The following is an 18135-nucleotide window of genomic DNA, read 5'->3' as shown; positions in this document are numbered from 1 at the left end:
GAAATTGAGAGGTAGCTCTGTTACCCAGGTCTTTATCTACAGATTATAGCACTATCTTTTATGAAATTATTTCCTCTTGAATCACAGGCCTTGGTTTCTTTAAATAGCTAATGTTATATTATTCCACAATAACTTATTAGAATTTCCTAATTAGGAATATCAGTATATTTATTTTTATATATTATATATGCCTTACATATTCTTACTACTTATAGTAGTTTCCTAATCATTAGATTCATTATTATAACATACAGTTGTGGATTCTGTACATGGGTATCTGGGGAGTCCAACTAAAGTTACTTCAATCTCATCTTCAGTCTTGAAACACAGGTTTCCTCTTCCCCAGTTCATTTCTGAAGTGCTATTTGTATATATTGTTTTTGTTCATTCTTCTCATAATTCATTCTCTAAAGAGACTATTCTCTGTTGCTTATTATTTGTTCTCTTAATGTTATTTATTCTGAAAGGTTTTTATTTGGAAAGAGAATGAGAAACTTGTCTGAGTCTCTACAAATTATAGGTCCATTTTCCAATCCACATTGCCTTACTCAGATAAGGAACAGTATAAAAAAATCTCTCTTAATCCCTATGTAAAACCATTTTACATGTTTGTGTGCAACACTAAAAATTTTCCTTATACTTCTTTACTTACAGTTTCTATTTTCATCCATTTTTATATATCAAAAATCTTGCTATCAAAACTACTTTTGTTAATCCCAAGAAATTGCCATGAGTCCCTTCATATTACTTGAAGTCATTAAAACAACAGTATAAAAATTGTATATTTTAAGTGTTATAAAACATTTTAACTCCTTTTGAAGCTGCTAAAAAAAGTGTTAAATTGAAACATATTATTAACCTTATTTTTACATAAATTCTACACTGGAAAAAATTATGAAAGACTAATAGCAGAAATATCTCAGAATTTTTGTTGACCAATTATTTTATACTCAAAACTACAGTGAAAAGAGGTCATAAGATAATGATAGCTTACCTTGAAATGGGATCTTAATATACTTTGTCGTGAACTAAAGGAAAAATAAAAAAGCAAAATACGAGTTACCACTCAAGATGTGTTACTATTCAAATTTTTCAAAATTTTTTTCTTTTTGAAACCACAAGTACATAATCAAAGTCTATACTAAAAGTCTTAAGCCTTTTTCTCAATAAACCAAAAAGATGTTTCACTGTAAAGACTTAGTTTTATGGAAGTTTAAGAACCCTGTGCAAGTAATTTAATTCTCAATATGCTCATTTATAAAAACCAGTAAGACTTTACTTAATATACTTTTCAAAAATGTTTCCTGAATATTTAAAAAAAAATAAGACAAAGTCCAGAAGAAACTGCCAAAAGACCTCACAGGGTGTCACTGACTTTGGTAAATAAATCACAAAGCAGGATTTGATCCTTATCTTTGCTGACATTCCCAGCATTCATTCTTCTTTGTTCCATGTTATAAATTCCCTTCTGACTAAGGATTCAGCAAGGTTCCTGCTCTTTCTGCTCCTTCTGTGACAAGATGCTAAATTTTCTCTAGGTATCTTTTGTATATATCTGACCTCCTTAAGTGTTGGTTTTAAAATAAAGTCTCAAGAGTTGTGGAGTACCTAAATTTTACATGTACCACCTAAAATAGATGTCCTTTGAAGTTTGTCAAATTAATTCATGCCTATTTATTTATTACATGGTTAGGTTTCTCTTTTGATCAATACATTTATGAAATTGTTGACCAAATCAGGGATACAGTCTGTGAGCACAAAATTGAAAATGGCCTTGGTACATGGGTACCTAAATTAACTACCAACAGAGTTCCAAATAAGTAGCAAACAATGTTTGGTGAAACCACAGATTTAGTAAGACTCCATTTTATTTTATTTTTTTTGCTAATTTAAAAATGATTTCATACTGTAGTTTCACAAATATAAAACTCACATTTCATAGTGTAAGTCAGCCACTTAAGCAAAATTTGAGCAAAAGGACAAATGAGTTAAAAGCTGAGCAAGGGGTTCAAATGTTGCCTCTCTTATCTCTACCACTTACACAAATAGTAAGTAAACTTAGGTAATGTACTGAACCTCTCAGTTTTTGATAAGACCCTTAATCAAGGGGAGCTGTTATCATTAGACACTAGCATCTGATTATGTTATCTAGCTTGATTTGTTCAAATACACCTTATTATTATGTCACCTTCACATAACTGCTATATATATTTGGTGTATATTTCCCCTTGCTAAATCCTTTCAGGCATGTTTCACTGGGTCTTTCATCTCATAAAATATATCTTAGCAATTGTAAATAACTAGTTATAGAAAATGAATATAAGGAGTGTTTGCTTTTGAGATTTTGTAGTCATTACTATGAAATTACAAATTAGAAGTAGTGTATCTATATATCTTTGGCCTCTTTCTACATGATTGTTTCATTCTCCCACCATAAGCACCCTTGTCCTATCAAACCTTTCTGTTTGGCAAGGATCACATACTCATTTACACCTTTTTTGATGACTAAGCCAACATGTAATCTCTCCCAAAGGCAAAGTCCTATTTGCAGCAAAAACTGAATCCCCAGTTAAGAAAATCAGAAAGATGTTTTTGTGGCAATAAGGTAATCCCAAGTTCTCTGAAATCATACCACATCTACTTAAACTTAAAAATAAAGCTGAACATAAGAGCTATTTTATAGCTTCTTACAACAGCCAGTACAGTTCTTTGAACATAATATACACTTAATAAACATTTTTCCTACTATTAACAAAAGTGAGATCTAAAAAATTAAATGTGCAGCATTCTCTACACTAAAAAAAGGTAATAATAACTTAAATGTCCCACTATAGAAAAAGAAAAAAAAAACGGCTCTAACTAATGTAAGAGTTTCCCACTACAGGTATTTCTCTGGCTCAGCTAAACTGTAACTGTCATGACAGTGAGAACAATATCTCCAGTGTCCATAACAAAATATAGCAGACACCCATTAAACATCTGGCAAATGACTAGCTTTAATTCTCTAATATATTACCCCCCCAAAAAAAGAAGTTCTTTAATTTCTAAATTACAGAGCATGATGAACTCTGTCTGAAAAAGAATATATATTCACAGTTTTTTGAAAAACTTGAAAGTTTTAAGACTTTTACCCTTTTCCTGTTTTATATTATTCATTATATTTTTTAATTTTAAAATTGCTTACAATCTCTCCATAGCAACCTACCTGTTTTAATTTTTGCAGAATTCTTCTCAACCTTTTTTCACATGCATATATTTTACCTGCATATATTTACTAAACTACTTTCCTATAATTAGACATTTAAGTTTTTTTATTTTAATCATAGTTTAAGTGTTCCAACAGACATGAGACAAATTTTTAAGACCTACTTTATGACATTTATTGAATATTTGCAGTACTTTATTATTTGTAGTAGCAAAATTCTGGGACAACTGAAATGTCCAATGGTCAGGAATTAAGGACAATCCAAATATTCCAAAATAGGTACATGAATTACATTAATTTAATATGATTATGGTGAGCTACAAAACAGTATGTATAATGTTATATCCTTTGGTTTTAAATATATATGTATCTAATATGAAGAATATGGAATGATATACACTGTAGAGTTAATGGTAATTGTCTCTGGATAGTCAAGATTACAGGTGTTCGTTAAATTGTTCCTTTACTCATTTGTAGTTTTTTGTTTGGTTTTGGTTTTTGCCCATAACAAGTCCACTGACCATATAATAGCATAATTAATACATCAATTAATGAAAACCCCTTGCTGAATATTTATATTAAATTCCCCCCCCCCCGGCTTATCAGTTATTGTCACATATTTAGGTTACCCAACATTTTGCCATTACAAAGAACTCAACAGAAAAAACTGGTTAAACCTGAATTTAAAATGAAAAAGCTATAAAATTCGGGGGGAAATTGTGAAAAGTGAACAAAATTCCTTAAAGAAAATAATTGTAAAATCACTCTGGGCATAACAAAATTATTAATATCTGAAAACTAGTGATCAGAGAATATTCATTTTAAACAGAATTGCTGTGGTGCTTTCAATCAAAGCAATTTTAACTATATCACCAGCTACCGTTATTGGTACTTCCCAGAATTTGTACATGTTTACTCTACTGGGATTAGTTAGGTCTTCCCTCTGCATGGTCACCAAGTAAACATCTACTCTGTGTCTTAAATCATACGCTCTCCTCTCTATGAAGTCTTCCCTGATTCCTCCAGACAGAGGTACTCACTCCCATATGCGCACTTCCTATACATATTTTCATAGTACATTTTACTATAATGTAAATATCTATTTACATTTCTGCCTGTTTCATTAGACTACAAGTTCCTTGAAAGCAGAGATCATATCTTACCATTTTTATATTCCCTGCTTTATCCATAACAGAGTGAAATATTAACAAAACTTCTAGGAAAATACCTGAATTATAATCTGACATAGTCAATTCAATTCAACTAATGTTTAAAAGTGCTTATTTAGGTTTGAGCCATTTATGTAAAGTGTAAAGGGGAGTAATAAAAGCACGACTCTTCATCACAAGATGCTTAAAGGCTAATGGAGAGGTTTAGGCAAGAATACAAACAAAAACACACAGAATAAATCCTACAACAGATGTACAAACAAAGTGCTGTAAGTACATAGTAAAAGGAGAAGTTAATTATGGCTAGGAAGGAGAAATCAGGAAAAGGTTTTCTGGAAGAGGAAGTATTTCAGATAAGCCTTAAAAGATTTTAACAGGCAGAAAAATAGTGAGAAAATATAGAGAACTGAGCAAAATCCAATATGGCTTTCATATACAAAATGTGAGGAGTTAATACTGAAAAGAAGTGGAAAAATAGAATAGGAACTATTCCTGGAGATCCTTAAATAACAAGTTTGGGAATCTGGAGAACAATTTAAACCATCAAAATGAGATTTCTTCTTTTTACTATTAACTATACCCTAAAGAAAAATTTACTTTACCATCAAGTAAGTTTTAGAGCCCAAAGAATATCAATGTTACATACGATTTTTTTCATACATAATCCTCATTAGAGTAGTCAGATTACAGATATGATTTTAGGGCATTCCTCTATGGTTTCAAGATTTCACAATTAAAGACATGTTTCAAAATAGGTATAATGACATATTCAAAATGTCCTATATAAAATTAATCTCAATTCTATTTTCATTTGCACTAAAAAAAGAGAAGACAATCTGAAAATGCCTTGTCCAAAAAGCAAAGCTAAAAAAAAAAATTAAATATACTTACTGTAACACAACCTTTAGGAGCTCCTTTTACTTTACCAATATAAACAGAAGTAAATATAAAATCCAGTTGTAGATCCATCTCATTACTAGGTATAACACAGGAAATGTTTTCCATGACAGGATTATATGGACATAATTCAGATGAAGCCTAACAAGGAAAAAATTATAAAATGCATATAAACCTAAGTATTATATAAATGCTGACGATGATTTTCAAAGTCAAATACTTCTTTAAATTACTATTAATGAATCTGTGAAGGATTTTACACTGTTCTTACTGTGAAGAAATAGTTATCTAGATTTTTTTCCTTAAAAAGTATATGGTTGGACTTCCCTGGTGGTGCACTGGTTAAGAATCTGCCTGCCAATGCAGGGGACACGGGTTCGAGCCCTGGTCCAGGAAGATCCCACATGCCGCAGAGCAACTAAGCCCATGTGCCACAACTACTGAGCCCACGTGCCACAACTACTGAAGCTTACTCGCCTAGAGCCAGTGCTCTGCAACAAGAGAAGCCACCGCAATGAGAAGCCTGCGCACAGCAACGAAGAGTAGCCCCCGCTCGCCGCAACTAGAGAAAGCCAGCGTGCAGCAATGAAGACCCAAAGCAGCCAAAATTAAATAGATTAAATAAATTTTTTTTAAAGTATGTTTACTTTGAGAAAATTACTCTAAAATGCTGACTCCTAAATTAATTCCATAGGCCTAAGTTCCAGAAATACATCCTCCTCTGTATCAAAGCCATTTCAAAGTCAGTATTCTCTAATAGGCTTTATTCATTTTTAACTCAACAGAAATAAATTAAGATTTATATAATGTTTAGTTTAAAATGAGGTTTTAAATACATTATCTCTCTTAATCACCACAACCACCCCATGGGGCAAGTTTTTTTTTTTTCTTTTTGTATTTTATAAGTAGAGTTAATATATGTTTGGATTGGTTAAGTGACCTGCCCATGGTAATGCAGTTAGTAAGAAGCAAAACTAAGACAAATGCAGGTTTCTAACTCCAGGTCAAGGGTTATTTCAAGCACATAAAATCGCTTCCATAAACCAAGACAATGCTCTCAGCTATTGCACTTTTAGTGAGCAATGAAGGAATATAAGTGCCTAAGAACCGTCTGTTACATCAAATCTATATACTTTACTACATGCACTATGGCTGAGGATAGCCAACCAGCTGCCTAAAGCCTCAAAAATCATACCACTTCTGCTCAAAAAATTCACAACTCTGCTTTTAAATTACAATAGACTACCAGGCAGTATCAGCAGCAGCAATTTCCCACCATCTCTTTGGAGTTTTACACTGCTTTCAGATGACTTTTTCCACTCCACATTTGCCTAGCTGTTACACATTATCCCTCTTTAACCTTAACATCACTAATAACCAAATAAATTACTACTAGAGCAATTATGCATGTGTACTCACTCTCCTCCTACCTCTAGAAAATGTGATTAATCCTCACCTGAAACATGCACATTACTCATTATTTTTAACCCAGCTCACAATGCCATTTACCTGCGTAATAGAATTTCTTTATCATTCTCAGCTTTTACTGCTTACTGAACTTTTCTTCTCCCCTAAGTAAAAAAGGGGGAATCTAATCAACTACAGATGGTTCTAATCAGTCAAATAACTGCCTGTGTGTTTTAGGTGATAAAGTGAGAAGATGGATTAGAAAGAATTCCTTATTGGGCCTCACATTTGGTAAAGACTAACTGCCTCTTAAAAATGGTCAATCTATGTTTCTCATAACTTCATTTAAAATTGGAAACAAGGGAGGGTGTGGAGGTTTATTCTGCCTTATAGATTTTGGTAGATCTCTACATTATTTGCTGTTTCGCTGTGATCATATGCTGTCAGTTCTACAAGAGATGTCATTTTCCTTTAACACAGTCATTTCATACTGTATTGTCAATTTATACACTGCCAAGGGAACTGTAATTCATTTAGAATTTTGAATTCATTATCAACACTGTTTTAATTACAAATACAACTAAGCCATCAAGTGGGCTATTGGCCCAACTGGGCAACAACTGTTACATTTTAACAAAAATTCAGAAAACAATTCCTGAGGTAATCTCTCTATGGAGTACCAAATGCAATAGAAACACTGGTGAGGTACTTCCCTGGTGGTCCATTGATAAAGAATCCACCTTACACTGCAGGGGACCCAGGCTCGACCCCTGGTCAGGGAACTGAGATCCCACATGCCGCAGGGCAACTAAGCCCGCACGCCACAACTAGTGAGCTCACGAGCCTCAACTAGAGAGCTCACGTGCCGCAAACTACAGAACCCACGCACCCTGTACCCTACGCACCACAATGAGAGAAGAGAAAACCCACACACCACAACTAGGGAAGCTCACGCGCCGCAATGAAAGATCCCGCATGCCTCAATGAAGATGACGCAAATAAGACCCGATGCAGCCAAAAATAAATAAATAAATAATAATTTTTTTAAAAAAAGAAAGAAACACCCGTGAAACACTAATCAGCCCATCAGACTGTTTTCATGGAACTGACCAAATTCTTCACCACACTCTATAGAATAACAGCCTCTGACATTATTCAAAAACAACCAACAGAAGTTAACCATAATTCTGCACTGGTTGTCTACCGATAATCACTTCTTTAATATAGGATAATCAGAGCTGATAATATGAATGAATACTGACAATAAATAACTTGAACCTTACTTTAGAGCTATATGTATGTCAAAACACCACTGGCTGACATTAAACCAACAGACACTTCCACTTACTGTTTTCTATAAGAGGAAGAGACAAAGCACTTACCAAACTGTTAGGTTTGTAACACTGTTCTAAATGCTTTCATATGTTGTTTCACTTAATACTCAAAAAATAATCTTGTGAATTAGGTGTTATTATCCTCATTTAGCATATAAGGAAACTCAGGCTAAGGAAGTTAAGGGACTTGCCCAAATGACAGAGCCAGTATTTGAACATAGATCTGTGTATCTCCAGAAGTCAGGTTCTTTCCTCTATCATGCTGCCTTAATAGCATGTGAGGAAAAGGAATAATTCCAAGTCACCATTGTACTGTAAGACCAGACAAATACTGGAAACTGTTTAATTCTAGAAAATGTTTTGATAAAGTACTTAAATGTCCAATGAGAACCATAAGAGAAGAATAAATATTCAATTCAGAATATTTAGACTGAAAAAATAAAAATGGCCAGAAGAAAAATGGTATTAAGCCTTTCACTTCAAATAAAGACAACTACATACTTCCCTCAAACTAATATGAAAGTTGTCTCAAAATTCAAACTAAGAAAATTCATAATTTTTATATAATATTCTGCTTGACGGAAACAAAAAATAGTCATTAGCCAATAGTGTATATTTCACTGTTAATCTGTGAGAAGACAGAAATAAATTACCCGTACAGATTCACATGTAATCTGTGGTAGTTCTGACATTGCTGGCTCAGAAGTACTCTCACTTTCATTAGAGATGGCATGATCTTGCTTAGGTTGTAATTTAAGAATTTCTGAACTTTTATGTTCAACGGGTCCTTCTTCATCACTGGAAACAACAACTAAAAAGGTAAAATGTATTTTTTAAATGTGTCACAATAATCATATATAAAAAGAGAACTTTGTAATTCGTGCAATATATCTTTCATAAACCCACTGAACTGAATCATCTAACTTTATTCAATTTAGAAACTGGCCTATCATTCATTATCTAATTTATACTAGTCGCATACAATGTTTCCAGGTCAGCGCTATTATTTGGCAGTTACCTGCAACCTTACCTTCTGGAGGACGAAGATATTTAAAAATGGATACAGCCATGAGGAGAACTTAGGACCAAATTCTAGTTCTAATAATGTATTATGCCATCATTCTAAATTGTACTTTAAATCCTGTTACATTAGTTGCTTTTAGGAGGGGAAAATGGATGGCTAGGAAAAGATGCGGGAGACCAGTCACTGGATATCCTTTAGAACCTTTTTTGTACCATGTGACTGCATCAAATACTGGAAAATTGAAAATCAAAATTAATTAATTAATTAAATCAAAATTAATGACAATAATTAAACAGCACTTAAACGCTCTGTACTTCAGCTTAATCAACCAAAATGACAATAATAATGGTCCTTACAGAAACTTATAAAAAACTACTGATGAGATTACAGTACACTAATCTAAAAAAAAATTACTTCTGCTTCCAAGTATTCTATTCCTTACCTAAATCAATATTACAAAATAAATGAAGTCCCAAAACCCCAAGTCTTTTTTTTTCTGAAGTTAATATATTCCACAATGATGTAATAAATAACTTATTGCCTAGCAAAATTTGTTTGAGAGGAGAAAGAAAACAGCTAAGTAGAGGAGAGAAAATTATTATCCTCATGTTACTTACTTGGTTCAGCAGAGATAAATGATTGGTTCCCTTCACTATGTTCACTTAAAACAGGTTTTTCTATCGTGTTCAATTCATTCTCATCCTTCTCGACCACAGGACAATTCCCCACAGTATCAGTAGGAATAGAGCTCTCAAAAGTTTTAGTGGTTGAACATTCAGAGGTGATTTGGGGAGCAGCACTCAAAGCCAACTCCTGACTACAAAGTGAGGCTAGTTTAGTAAAATCACTTTCTATGGGTTCAAGCATAATTTCTTCAAGCAGCTTTGGGTCCTCCTGATAGTTTTCACTTGACTTTTCCAACTCAGTGGATACTGTTGGGTCATTTTCTTGTTCTTTCTGAACATAAATAAATGCATACAAAAATTAGCATTTTTCAAATTTGGCTAACATAAAGAGTTTTTTTAAGTTTAAATTCCTAAAGAAGAATATAAAAGTAAAAATATTATATCATTTCTGTAACTATAGGGGTAGAAACTACTCAATTATACTACATTACTCTTGCCAGTGTCTCTCAAATATGTAGAGTTTGGTCTGTACAGTCAGATGCCTAAACATTTTTCAAAAGGATGGGAAGGAGAAACTCCCATATTTACAAGTGGCTCAGAGGTCTCCCACAGTCTTGTCAACTTTAAATGAGAGGAATTTTTTTTTACAGTTTTATTTTGCAAAAGAGGCCATTTGACATCATATGACTTTAGTAACAAAAAAGCAAAAAAATTAAAAACTTAAGAGGATAACAGGGCTTCCCTGGTGGCGCAGTGGTTAAGAGTCCGCCTGCCAATGCAGGGGACACGGGTTCGAGCCCTGGTCCAGGAAGATCCCGCATGCCGCGGAGCAACTAAGTCCGTGCGCCACAACTACTGAGCCTGCGCTCTAGAGCCCATGAGCCACAACTACTGAAGCCCGCGCCTAGAGCCCGTGCTCTGCAACAAGAGAACCCACTCAATGAGAGGCCAGCGCACCACAAGGAAGAGTAGCCCCTGCTTCCCGCAACTACAGAAGAGCCCCCGCGCAGCAACAAAGACCCAACACAGCCAAAAAATAAAAATTAAAAAAAAAATTAAAAAAAAAGAGGATAACAATATGAAAAATTATGAAAATCAATCACTGCCTTCACATCTCTATTACTGTATAAATCTAAATCATGTTTATAATTATAACTCAAAGGCACAGCAAAGTCCTGAAATGCCTTGTGAATCAAAGGACTCAAAAAGCTGTCTCCTCATACTTTTATTGTTAACTGCATACTAAGTCTTTGAAAATAGGTAATGTATGCATTAATGTATGTATGGTAATTCTCTACAACAAATTCCCTAAACTCTGGAAAAAGAGAAGTCTATAGAAATTGGAAGTAAATTACTACTGATAAAATAAGTCAGGTAATAATTTCACAGAGCAAGTGAAAAAGCAATTGACTGGACAGTATGAATAGTATTTGGTTATAATAAGGGGGGGAAAAAAGGAAACAGGTCTGAAGGACATACATCAAACTACTAACTAAGGGCTGGTTATCAGAAGAGAAATACTTTTAACTTTTTTACTTGTTCATAATACAGTCAGCCCTCTGTATGCACAGGTTCCACCAACCGCAGGTTCCACCAACTGCAAATGGTAAATATTTCCAGAAAAATAATTCCAGAAATTTACAAAAGGCAAAACTTGAATCTGCCATGAAGAGACAACTATTAACATAGCATTTACATTGTATTTATAGCCATTTACATAGCATTTACATTGTATTAGTTATTATAAGTAATCTAGAGATGATTTAAAACATACAGGAAGATGTAGATTATATGCAAATATTATACCATTTTATATAAGGGATTTAAGCATCTATGGATTTTGGTATGTGCAGGGTCCTGGAACCAATACTATGTAGATACTGAGTGATGACTGTATTTGAAATTTGTTCCCATAACTGTACTACTACAAAAAAAAGTTGTATTTAAAGTATTTTTTAAAAAATAAACAGAATCAAAAAAATACGCAAAAAAAAGAAAGAAATATGATGATAAAAGCAGAAAGCCAGGAGAACATTATTTGGCCACAGTCAATTCATTTTTATCATAGCACAAATTATTTCATATGACATCTAAATACCTCTACTTACTGTCTGCTCTGCTGACTTATACAAAGAAGTAGGATTAAGAGAACCAGGTAAATTACTTCTAAGCCTTTGTTTTCTCTTCCTGGAAATCAGAGTGGGTTCCATTTTTGAATCAGAATATGTATTATCCTTGTTTCTGCTCCCCTCTTCAAGATGATCACAACCTCTACTTCCCCTATTGAGGTCTTAAAAAACAGAAGAGACATAAATATGACCAAAAAGTAAAGAAAGAATCCCATTTAGAAGAGCTCAAATAAAATCATCAAAATTACTATACTACTTTCAAAGCTAGTTTTTTCATAGTCCACTGCTAAATTCTCATACTGACATGGATGAATATAAAGACATATCCCATTTTAAACTGCATACACAAAGCAAATGTTCATTGTACAAAAAATATAAGATATGGGAAAAATATTAAAAGGTAGTATTCTTTAGTAACCAAAGCAAAGCAACCAAACCATGTTTTTCCTTTTCACATAACTGCATTTTACTATGATACAAAAAAAAAGTCTTAATAAAATTTTGAAAGTTAGTCTCTTAAAATGTTTTTTAAATTCACTGTGATTTGAGAAATTACAACTAATTTAGAAATTACAACTAATTTAGCAATTAGTTGTCTTTTTAAAATGTAAGTTTTATATATACGTATTTTTTAAATGAAAAGGGACAATAATTTGAAAGAGTAGAGTATTGATCACTGCTCTTTTAAAAGGAGCAAAAATACCTTTCCTCAGCAGGTGACTGTGATAAATAATCATTCATAAGGCTAACAATTTCCTTCACAGTTTATTTCTTTTTTAAAAAAAATCAAGACCCTATAATTTTAAATCTCCAATAAATTTATTACCCTACAGAAAAGGAAGTACTCCCTTTTTTAAGTCAAAAAAGCATTATTTTGAAACCCATACACGTATTAACAAACCTGCTTAGTATTTCAGTTATCAAATACATGTGCTGTACAAAAATACTTTCCAAAAGGTTCTACCTAACTAACTGAGGGTTATCCTAACTAACTGAAGGTTATACTGAATTATTTTGCTTTCTGAATCTACACCATACAAGTACCAACTCAGAGTTCACATAAAGCAAGTCCCAAAGCAGCTTGCTTGAATTCATAACTTAAAATCTAGGGGCTTCCCTGGTGGCGCAGTGGTTGAGAATCTGCCTGCCAATGCAGGGGACACAGGTTCGAGCCCTGGTCTGGGAAGATCCCACATGCTGCGGAGCAACTAGGCCCGTGAGCCACAACTACTGAGCCTGCGCGTCTGGAGCCTGTGCCCCGCAACAAGAGAGGCCGTGATAGTGAAAGGCCCGCGCACCGCGATGAAGAGTGGCCCCCGCTTGCCACAACTAGAGAAAGCCCTCGCACGAAACGAAGACCCAACACAGCCAAAAATTAATTAATTAATTAATTAAAAATCCTTCCCTCTATTTTAAAAAAAAAAAAAAATCTATGTAACACTGAATGGCCTGACCTCTCCATTCACTCAAAGTTCTTCAACACTATACACCTTCTCTTCAAACTATTCTTGCTCTTACTCTACCTTTATAAACATCTAATGACTAACATTCATAATTTCTCTTTGTCTTTGTTTAAAAGGCAGGCATGGGGATGGGACTGAGGGCAAAAACTCCAAGACTGTCAACAGTCTTCCAATTTCCAAAGACAACTCTCTTAACTCCCTCCCCCCAGGAAAATAAACTACCCCTAAATTATCAACACAGTATTTTGAAAAGCACAATAAATTTTATTTGTAATTCTGTAAACTGTAAAGGTAGTCAAAGACAATTTCTACTTATAAATACCGTATCAAGCTATAATTTCTAAATATAAATGCTACAGCAAAACCTGAAGAGGGATTAGCTCAAGATGGCGAAGTAGAAGGACGCGAGCACATCCCCTTTTTATGAAAACACCAAAATCACAACTAACTGCTGAACGACCAGGGACAAAAAAACGCTGGAACCTACCAAAAAAAGAATACCCTACATCCAAAGACAAAGAGGAGGCCACAGCAAGATGGTAGGAGGGGAGCAACAGCAATAAACTCAAATCCTATACCCGCCAAGTGGGTGACCCAAAAGTGGAAAACAATTATACCACAGAAGTTATCCCACAGGAGTGAGAGTTCCGAGCCCCACATCAGGCTTCCCAGCCTGGGAGTCCAACAACAGAAGGAGCAGTCCCCAGAGAATCTAGCTTTGAAGGCTAGTGGGGTTTGATCAAAGGACGTCCACAGGACTGGGAGAAACAGAAACTCCACTCTTGGAGAGCACATGCAAAGTCTCGTGCACACCAGGATCCAGGGAAAAAAGGAGTGACACTGTAAGAGACTGGGCCAGACCTCCCTGCTATTACTGAAGGGTGTCCTGTGGAAGCGGGTGGTGGCTAGGGCTCACTGTGGGGAAAAGGACACTGGAACCAGCAGTTCTGGGAAGTACCCACTGGCGGGAGCCCACCCAGAGGCCACCATTAGCCCCACCAAACAGCTTGTAGGCTCCAGTACTGGGTCACCTCAGGCCAAACAACCAATAGGGTGAGAACCCAGCCCTACCCACCATCAGACAAGCGGATTAAAGTTTTACTGAGCACAACCCTACCCACCAGAAGGATGAGACACACCTCCACCCACCACCAGTCCCTCCCATCAGGAAGCTTGTAGAAGCCTCTTAAATAGCCTCACCCACCAGAGGGCAGAGAGCAGAAGCAAGAAGAACTACAATCCTGCAGCCTGCGGAACGAAATCCACAATCACAGAAAATTAGACAAAATAAGGACTTCCCTGGTGGCGCAGTGGTTAAGAATCCGCCTGCCAATGCAGGGGAACGGGTTCAAGCCCTGGTCCGGGAAGACCCCACATGCCACGAAGCAACTAAACCCGTGTGCCACAACTATTGAGCCTACACTCTAGAGCCCGTGAGCCACAACTACTGAGCCCGCATGCCAAAACTACTGAAGCCCATATGGCTAGAGCCCATGCTCCTCAACAAGAGAAGCCACCGCAATGGGAAGCCCATGCACCACAATGAAGAGTAGCCCCCCTCGCCCCAACTAGAAAAAGCCTGTGCTCACCAACAAAGACCGAATGCAGCCATAAATAAATTAATAAATAAATACACACATACATACATACATACATACATACATACATTTATTTTTTAAAAAAAGAAAGAAAGAAAATTAGACAAAATGAAATGGCAAAAGTATATTTCCCAGATGAAGGAACAAGATAAAATCCCAGAAAAACAACTGAAGTGGAGATAAAAAACCTTCCAGAAAAAGAATTCAGAATAATGATACTGAAGAAGATGCAGGATCAAGGAAAAAGAATGGAGGCAAGGATGGAGAAGATGCAAGAAATGTTTAACAAAGACTTAGAAGAACTAAAGAACAAACAAACAGAGGTGAACAATACAATAACTGAAATGAAAAATATACTAGAAGGAATCAATAGCAGAATAACTGAGGTAGAAGAACAGATAAGTGACCTGGAAGACAGAATGGTGGAAATCACTGCCGTGGAACAGAATAAAAAAAAAGAATGAAAAGAAATGACAGTCTAAGAGACCTCTGGGACAACATTAAACACACCAACATTCACATTATAGGGGTCCCAGAAGGAGAAGAGAGACAGAAAGGACTTGAGAAATAATTTGAAGAGATAATTGCTGAAAACTTCCCTAACATGGGAAAGGAAACATTCACCCAAGTCCAGGAAGAGCAGAGAGTCCCAGGCAGGATAAACCCAAGAAGAAACACAATGAGACACATAGTAATCAAACTGAAGAGAATTAAAGATAAAGAAAAAAATATTAAAAGTAACAAGGGAAAAACGACAAGTAACATACAAGGGAACTCACATAAGGTTATCAGCTGACTTTTCAGCTAAAACTCTACAGGCCAGAAGGGAGTGGCATGATATATTAAAAGTGATGAAAGGGAAGAACCTACAACCAAGAATATTCTACCCAGCAAGACTCTCATTCAAAAGCTTCACAGACAAGCAAAAGCTACGACAGTTCAGCACCACCAGACCAGCTTTGCAACAAATGCTAAAGAAACTTCTCTAGGCAGGAAAGACACCAGCAACTTAAAACAACCTTGTACATATACAGACTACTATATCAAAACCTCATGGGAATAGCAAACCCAAAAACTACAATAGATACACTCACACACACACACACACAAAGAAAAAGAAAAAGCAACCCAAACACAACACTAAAGATGGTCATCAAACCAGAGGAAAAGAGAACAAGAGAGGAAGGGAAGAAAAAAGACCTACAAAAACAAACCCAAAACAATTAAGAAAATGGCAATAGGAACTTACATATCGATAATTACCTTAAATGTAAATGGACTAAATGCTCCAATCAAAAGACATAAAGACTGGCTGAATGGATACAAAAGCAAGACCCATACATATGCTGTCTGCAAGAAACCCACTTCAGACCTAGGGACACATATAGACTGAAAGTGAGAGGATGGAAAAAGGTATTCAATGCAAATGGAGATCAAAAGAAAGCTGCAGTAGCAATACTCATATCAGACAAAGTAGACTTTAAAATAAAGACTGTATAAGAGACAAAGAAGGACACTACATAATGATCAAGGGATCAATCCAAAAAGAAGATGTAACAATTGTAAATATATATGCACCCAACATAGGAGCACCTCAATATATAAGGCAAATGCTAACAGCCATGAAAGGGAAAATGACAGTAACACAATAATACTGAGGACTTTAACACTCTACTTTCATCAATGGACACATCATCCAGACAGAAAATCAATAAGGAAACACAGGCCTTAAATGACACATTAGATCAGATGGACTTAACTGATATTTATAAAGCATTCCATCCAAAAGCAGCAGAATACACATTCTTGTCATGTGCACATGGAATATTCTCCAGGACTGACCACATGCTGGGCCACAGAGAGCCTTGGTAAATTTAAGAAAATTGAAATCATTATCAAGCATCTTTTCCGACCACAACGCTATGAGATCAGAAGTAAATTACAAGACAAAAACTGTAGGGAATTCCCTGGTGGCTCAGTGGATAAGAACCCGCATGCCAATGCAAGGGACATGGGTTCAAGCCCTGGTCCAGGAAGATCCCACATGCCACGGAGCAACTAAGCCCACATACCACAACTACTGAGCCTGTGCTCTAGAGCTCACGAGCCACAACTACTGAGCCTGTGTGCAACAACTACTAAAGCCCATGCACATAGAGCCCATGCTCCACAACAAGAGAAGCCCACACACCACAACGAAGAGTAGCCCACACTTGCCACAACTAGAGAAAGCCCGTGTGCAGCAACGAAGACCCAACACAGCCAAAAATAAATAAATAAATTTAAAAAGAAGAAAAAAGAAAAAGAAAACAAGTGTCAAAAACACAAACACATAGAGGCTAAACAATATGCTACTAAACAGCCAATGGATCACTGAAGAAGTCAAAGAGGAAATCAAAAAATACCTAGAGACAAATGAAAACAAAGCACAATGATCCAAAACCTATGGGATGCAGCAAAAGCAGTTCTATAGCAATACAAGTTTACCTCAGGAAACAAGAAAAATCTCAAATGAACAACCTAACCTTACACCTAAAGCAACTAGAGAAAGAAAAACAAGCAAAACCTAAAGCTAATAGAAGGAAAGAAATCATACAGACCAGAGAAGAAATAAATGAAACAGAGAAAAAGAAAACAATAGCAAAGATTAATGAAACTAAAAGCTGGTTCTTTGAGAAGATAAACAAAATTAATAAACCTTTAGCCAGACTCATCAAGAAAAAAAGGGAGGATTCAAACCAATAAAATTAGAAATGAAAAAGGAGAAGTTACAACTGACACTACAGAAATACAAAGGATCATAAGAGAGCATCTATAGGGCTATAAAACGGACAACCTGGAAGAAATGGACAAATTCTTAGAAAGGTACACTCTCCCAAGACTGAACCAGGAAGAAATAGAAATTATGAACAGACCAATCACAAGTAATGAAATTCAAACTGTGATTTAAAAACTCCCAACAAACAAAAGTTCAGGACCAGATGGCTTCACAGGCGAATTCTATTCAACATTTAGAGAAGAGCTAACAGCTATCCTTCTGAAATTGTTCCAAAAAATTGCAGAGGAAGGAAAACTCCCAAATTCATTCTGTTACCAAAACCAGACAAATATACTACAAAAAAAAAAAGAAAATTACAGGCCAATATCATTGATGAATATAGATGCAAAAATCCTCAACAGAATACTAGCATTCCGAATCCAACAACACATTAAAAGGATCATACACCATGATCAAGTGGGATTTATCCTAGGGATGGAAGGATTTTTCAATGCCTGCAAATCA

General features: G+C 35.4%; 1 protein-coding gene across 9 annotated transcripts in view; it reads right to left on the bottom strand.

Annotated features, from left to right (window-relative positions):
- Positions 1-18135, bottom strand: part of SENP7 (SUMO specific peptidase 7) — a 152454-nt gene that overhangs the window by 28242 nt on the left and 106077 nt on the right. For 8 of the 9 annotated variants that reach the window (XM_057545771.1, XM_057545776.1, XM_057545777.1 and 5 more), the window contains 5 exons: positions 11771-11952; positions 9654-9993; positions 8666-8823; positions 5266-5412; positions 995-1028 (listed from right to left, as the gene is read on the bottom strand). In XM_057545771.1, the coding sequence (XP_057401754.1) occupies positions 995-1028; positions 5266-5412; positions 8666-8823; positions 9654-9993; positions 11771-11952 (861 nt within the window). The remainder of the gene's footprint in view (positions 1-994; positions 1029-5265; positions 5413-8665; positions 8824-9653; positions 9994-11770; positions 11953-18135) is intronic. The other variant, XM_057545773.1, reaches the window with a different exon arrangement.

This window comes from Balaenoptera acutorostrata, chromosome 4 (assembly GCF_949987535.1).
Source record: "Balaenoptera acutorostrata chromosome 4, mBalAcu1.1, whole genome shotgun sequence".
Lineage (NCBI taxonomy): Eukaryota > Metazoa > Chordata > Mammalia > Artiodactyla > Balaenopteridae > Balaenoptera > Balaenoptera acutorostrata.
This window is presented reverse-complemented; position numbering and strand designations above follow the sequence as displayed.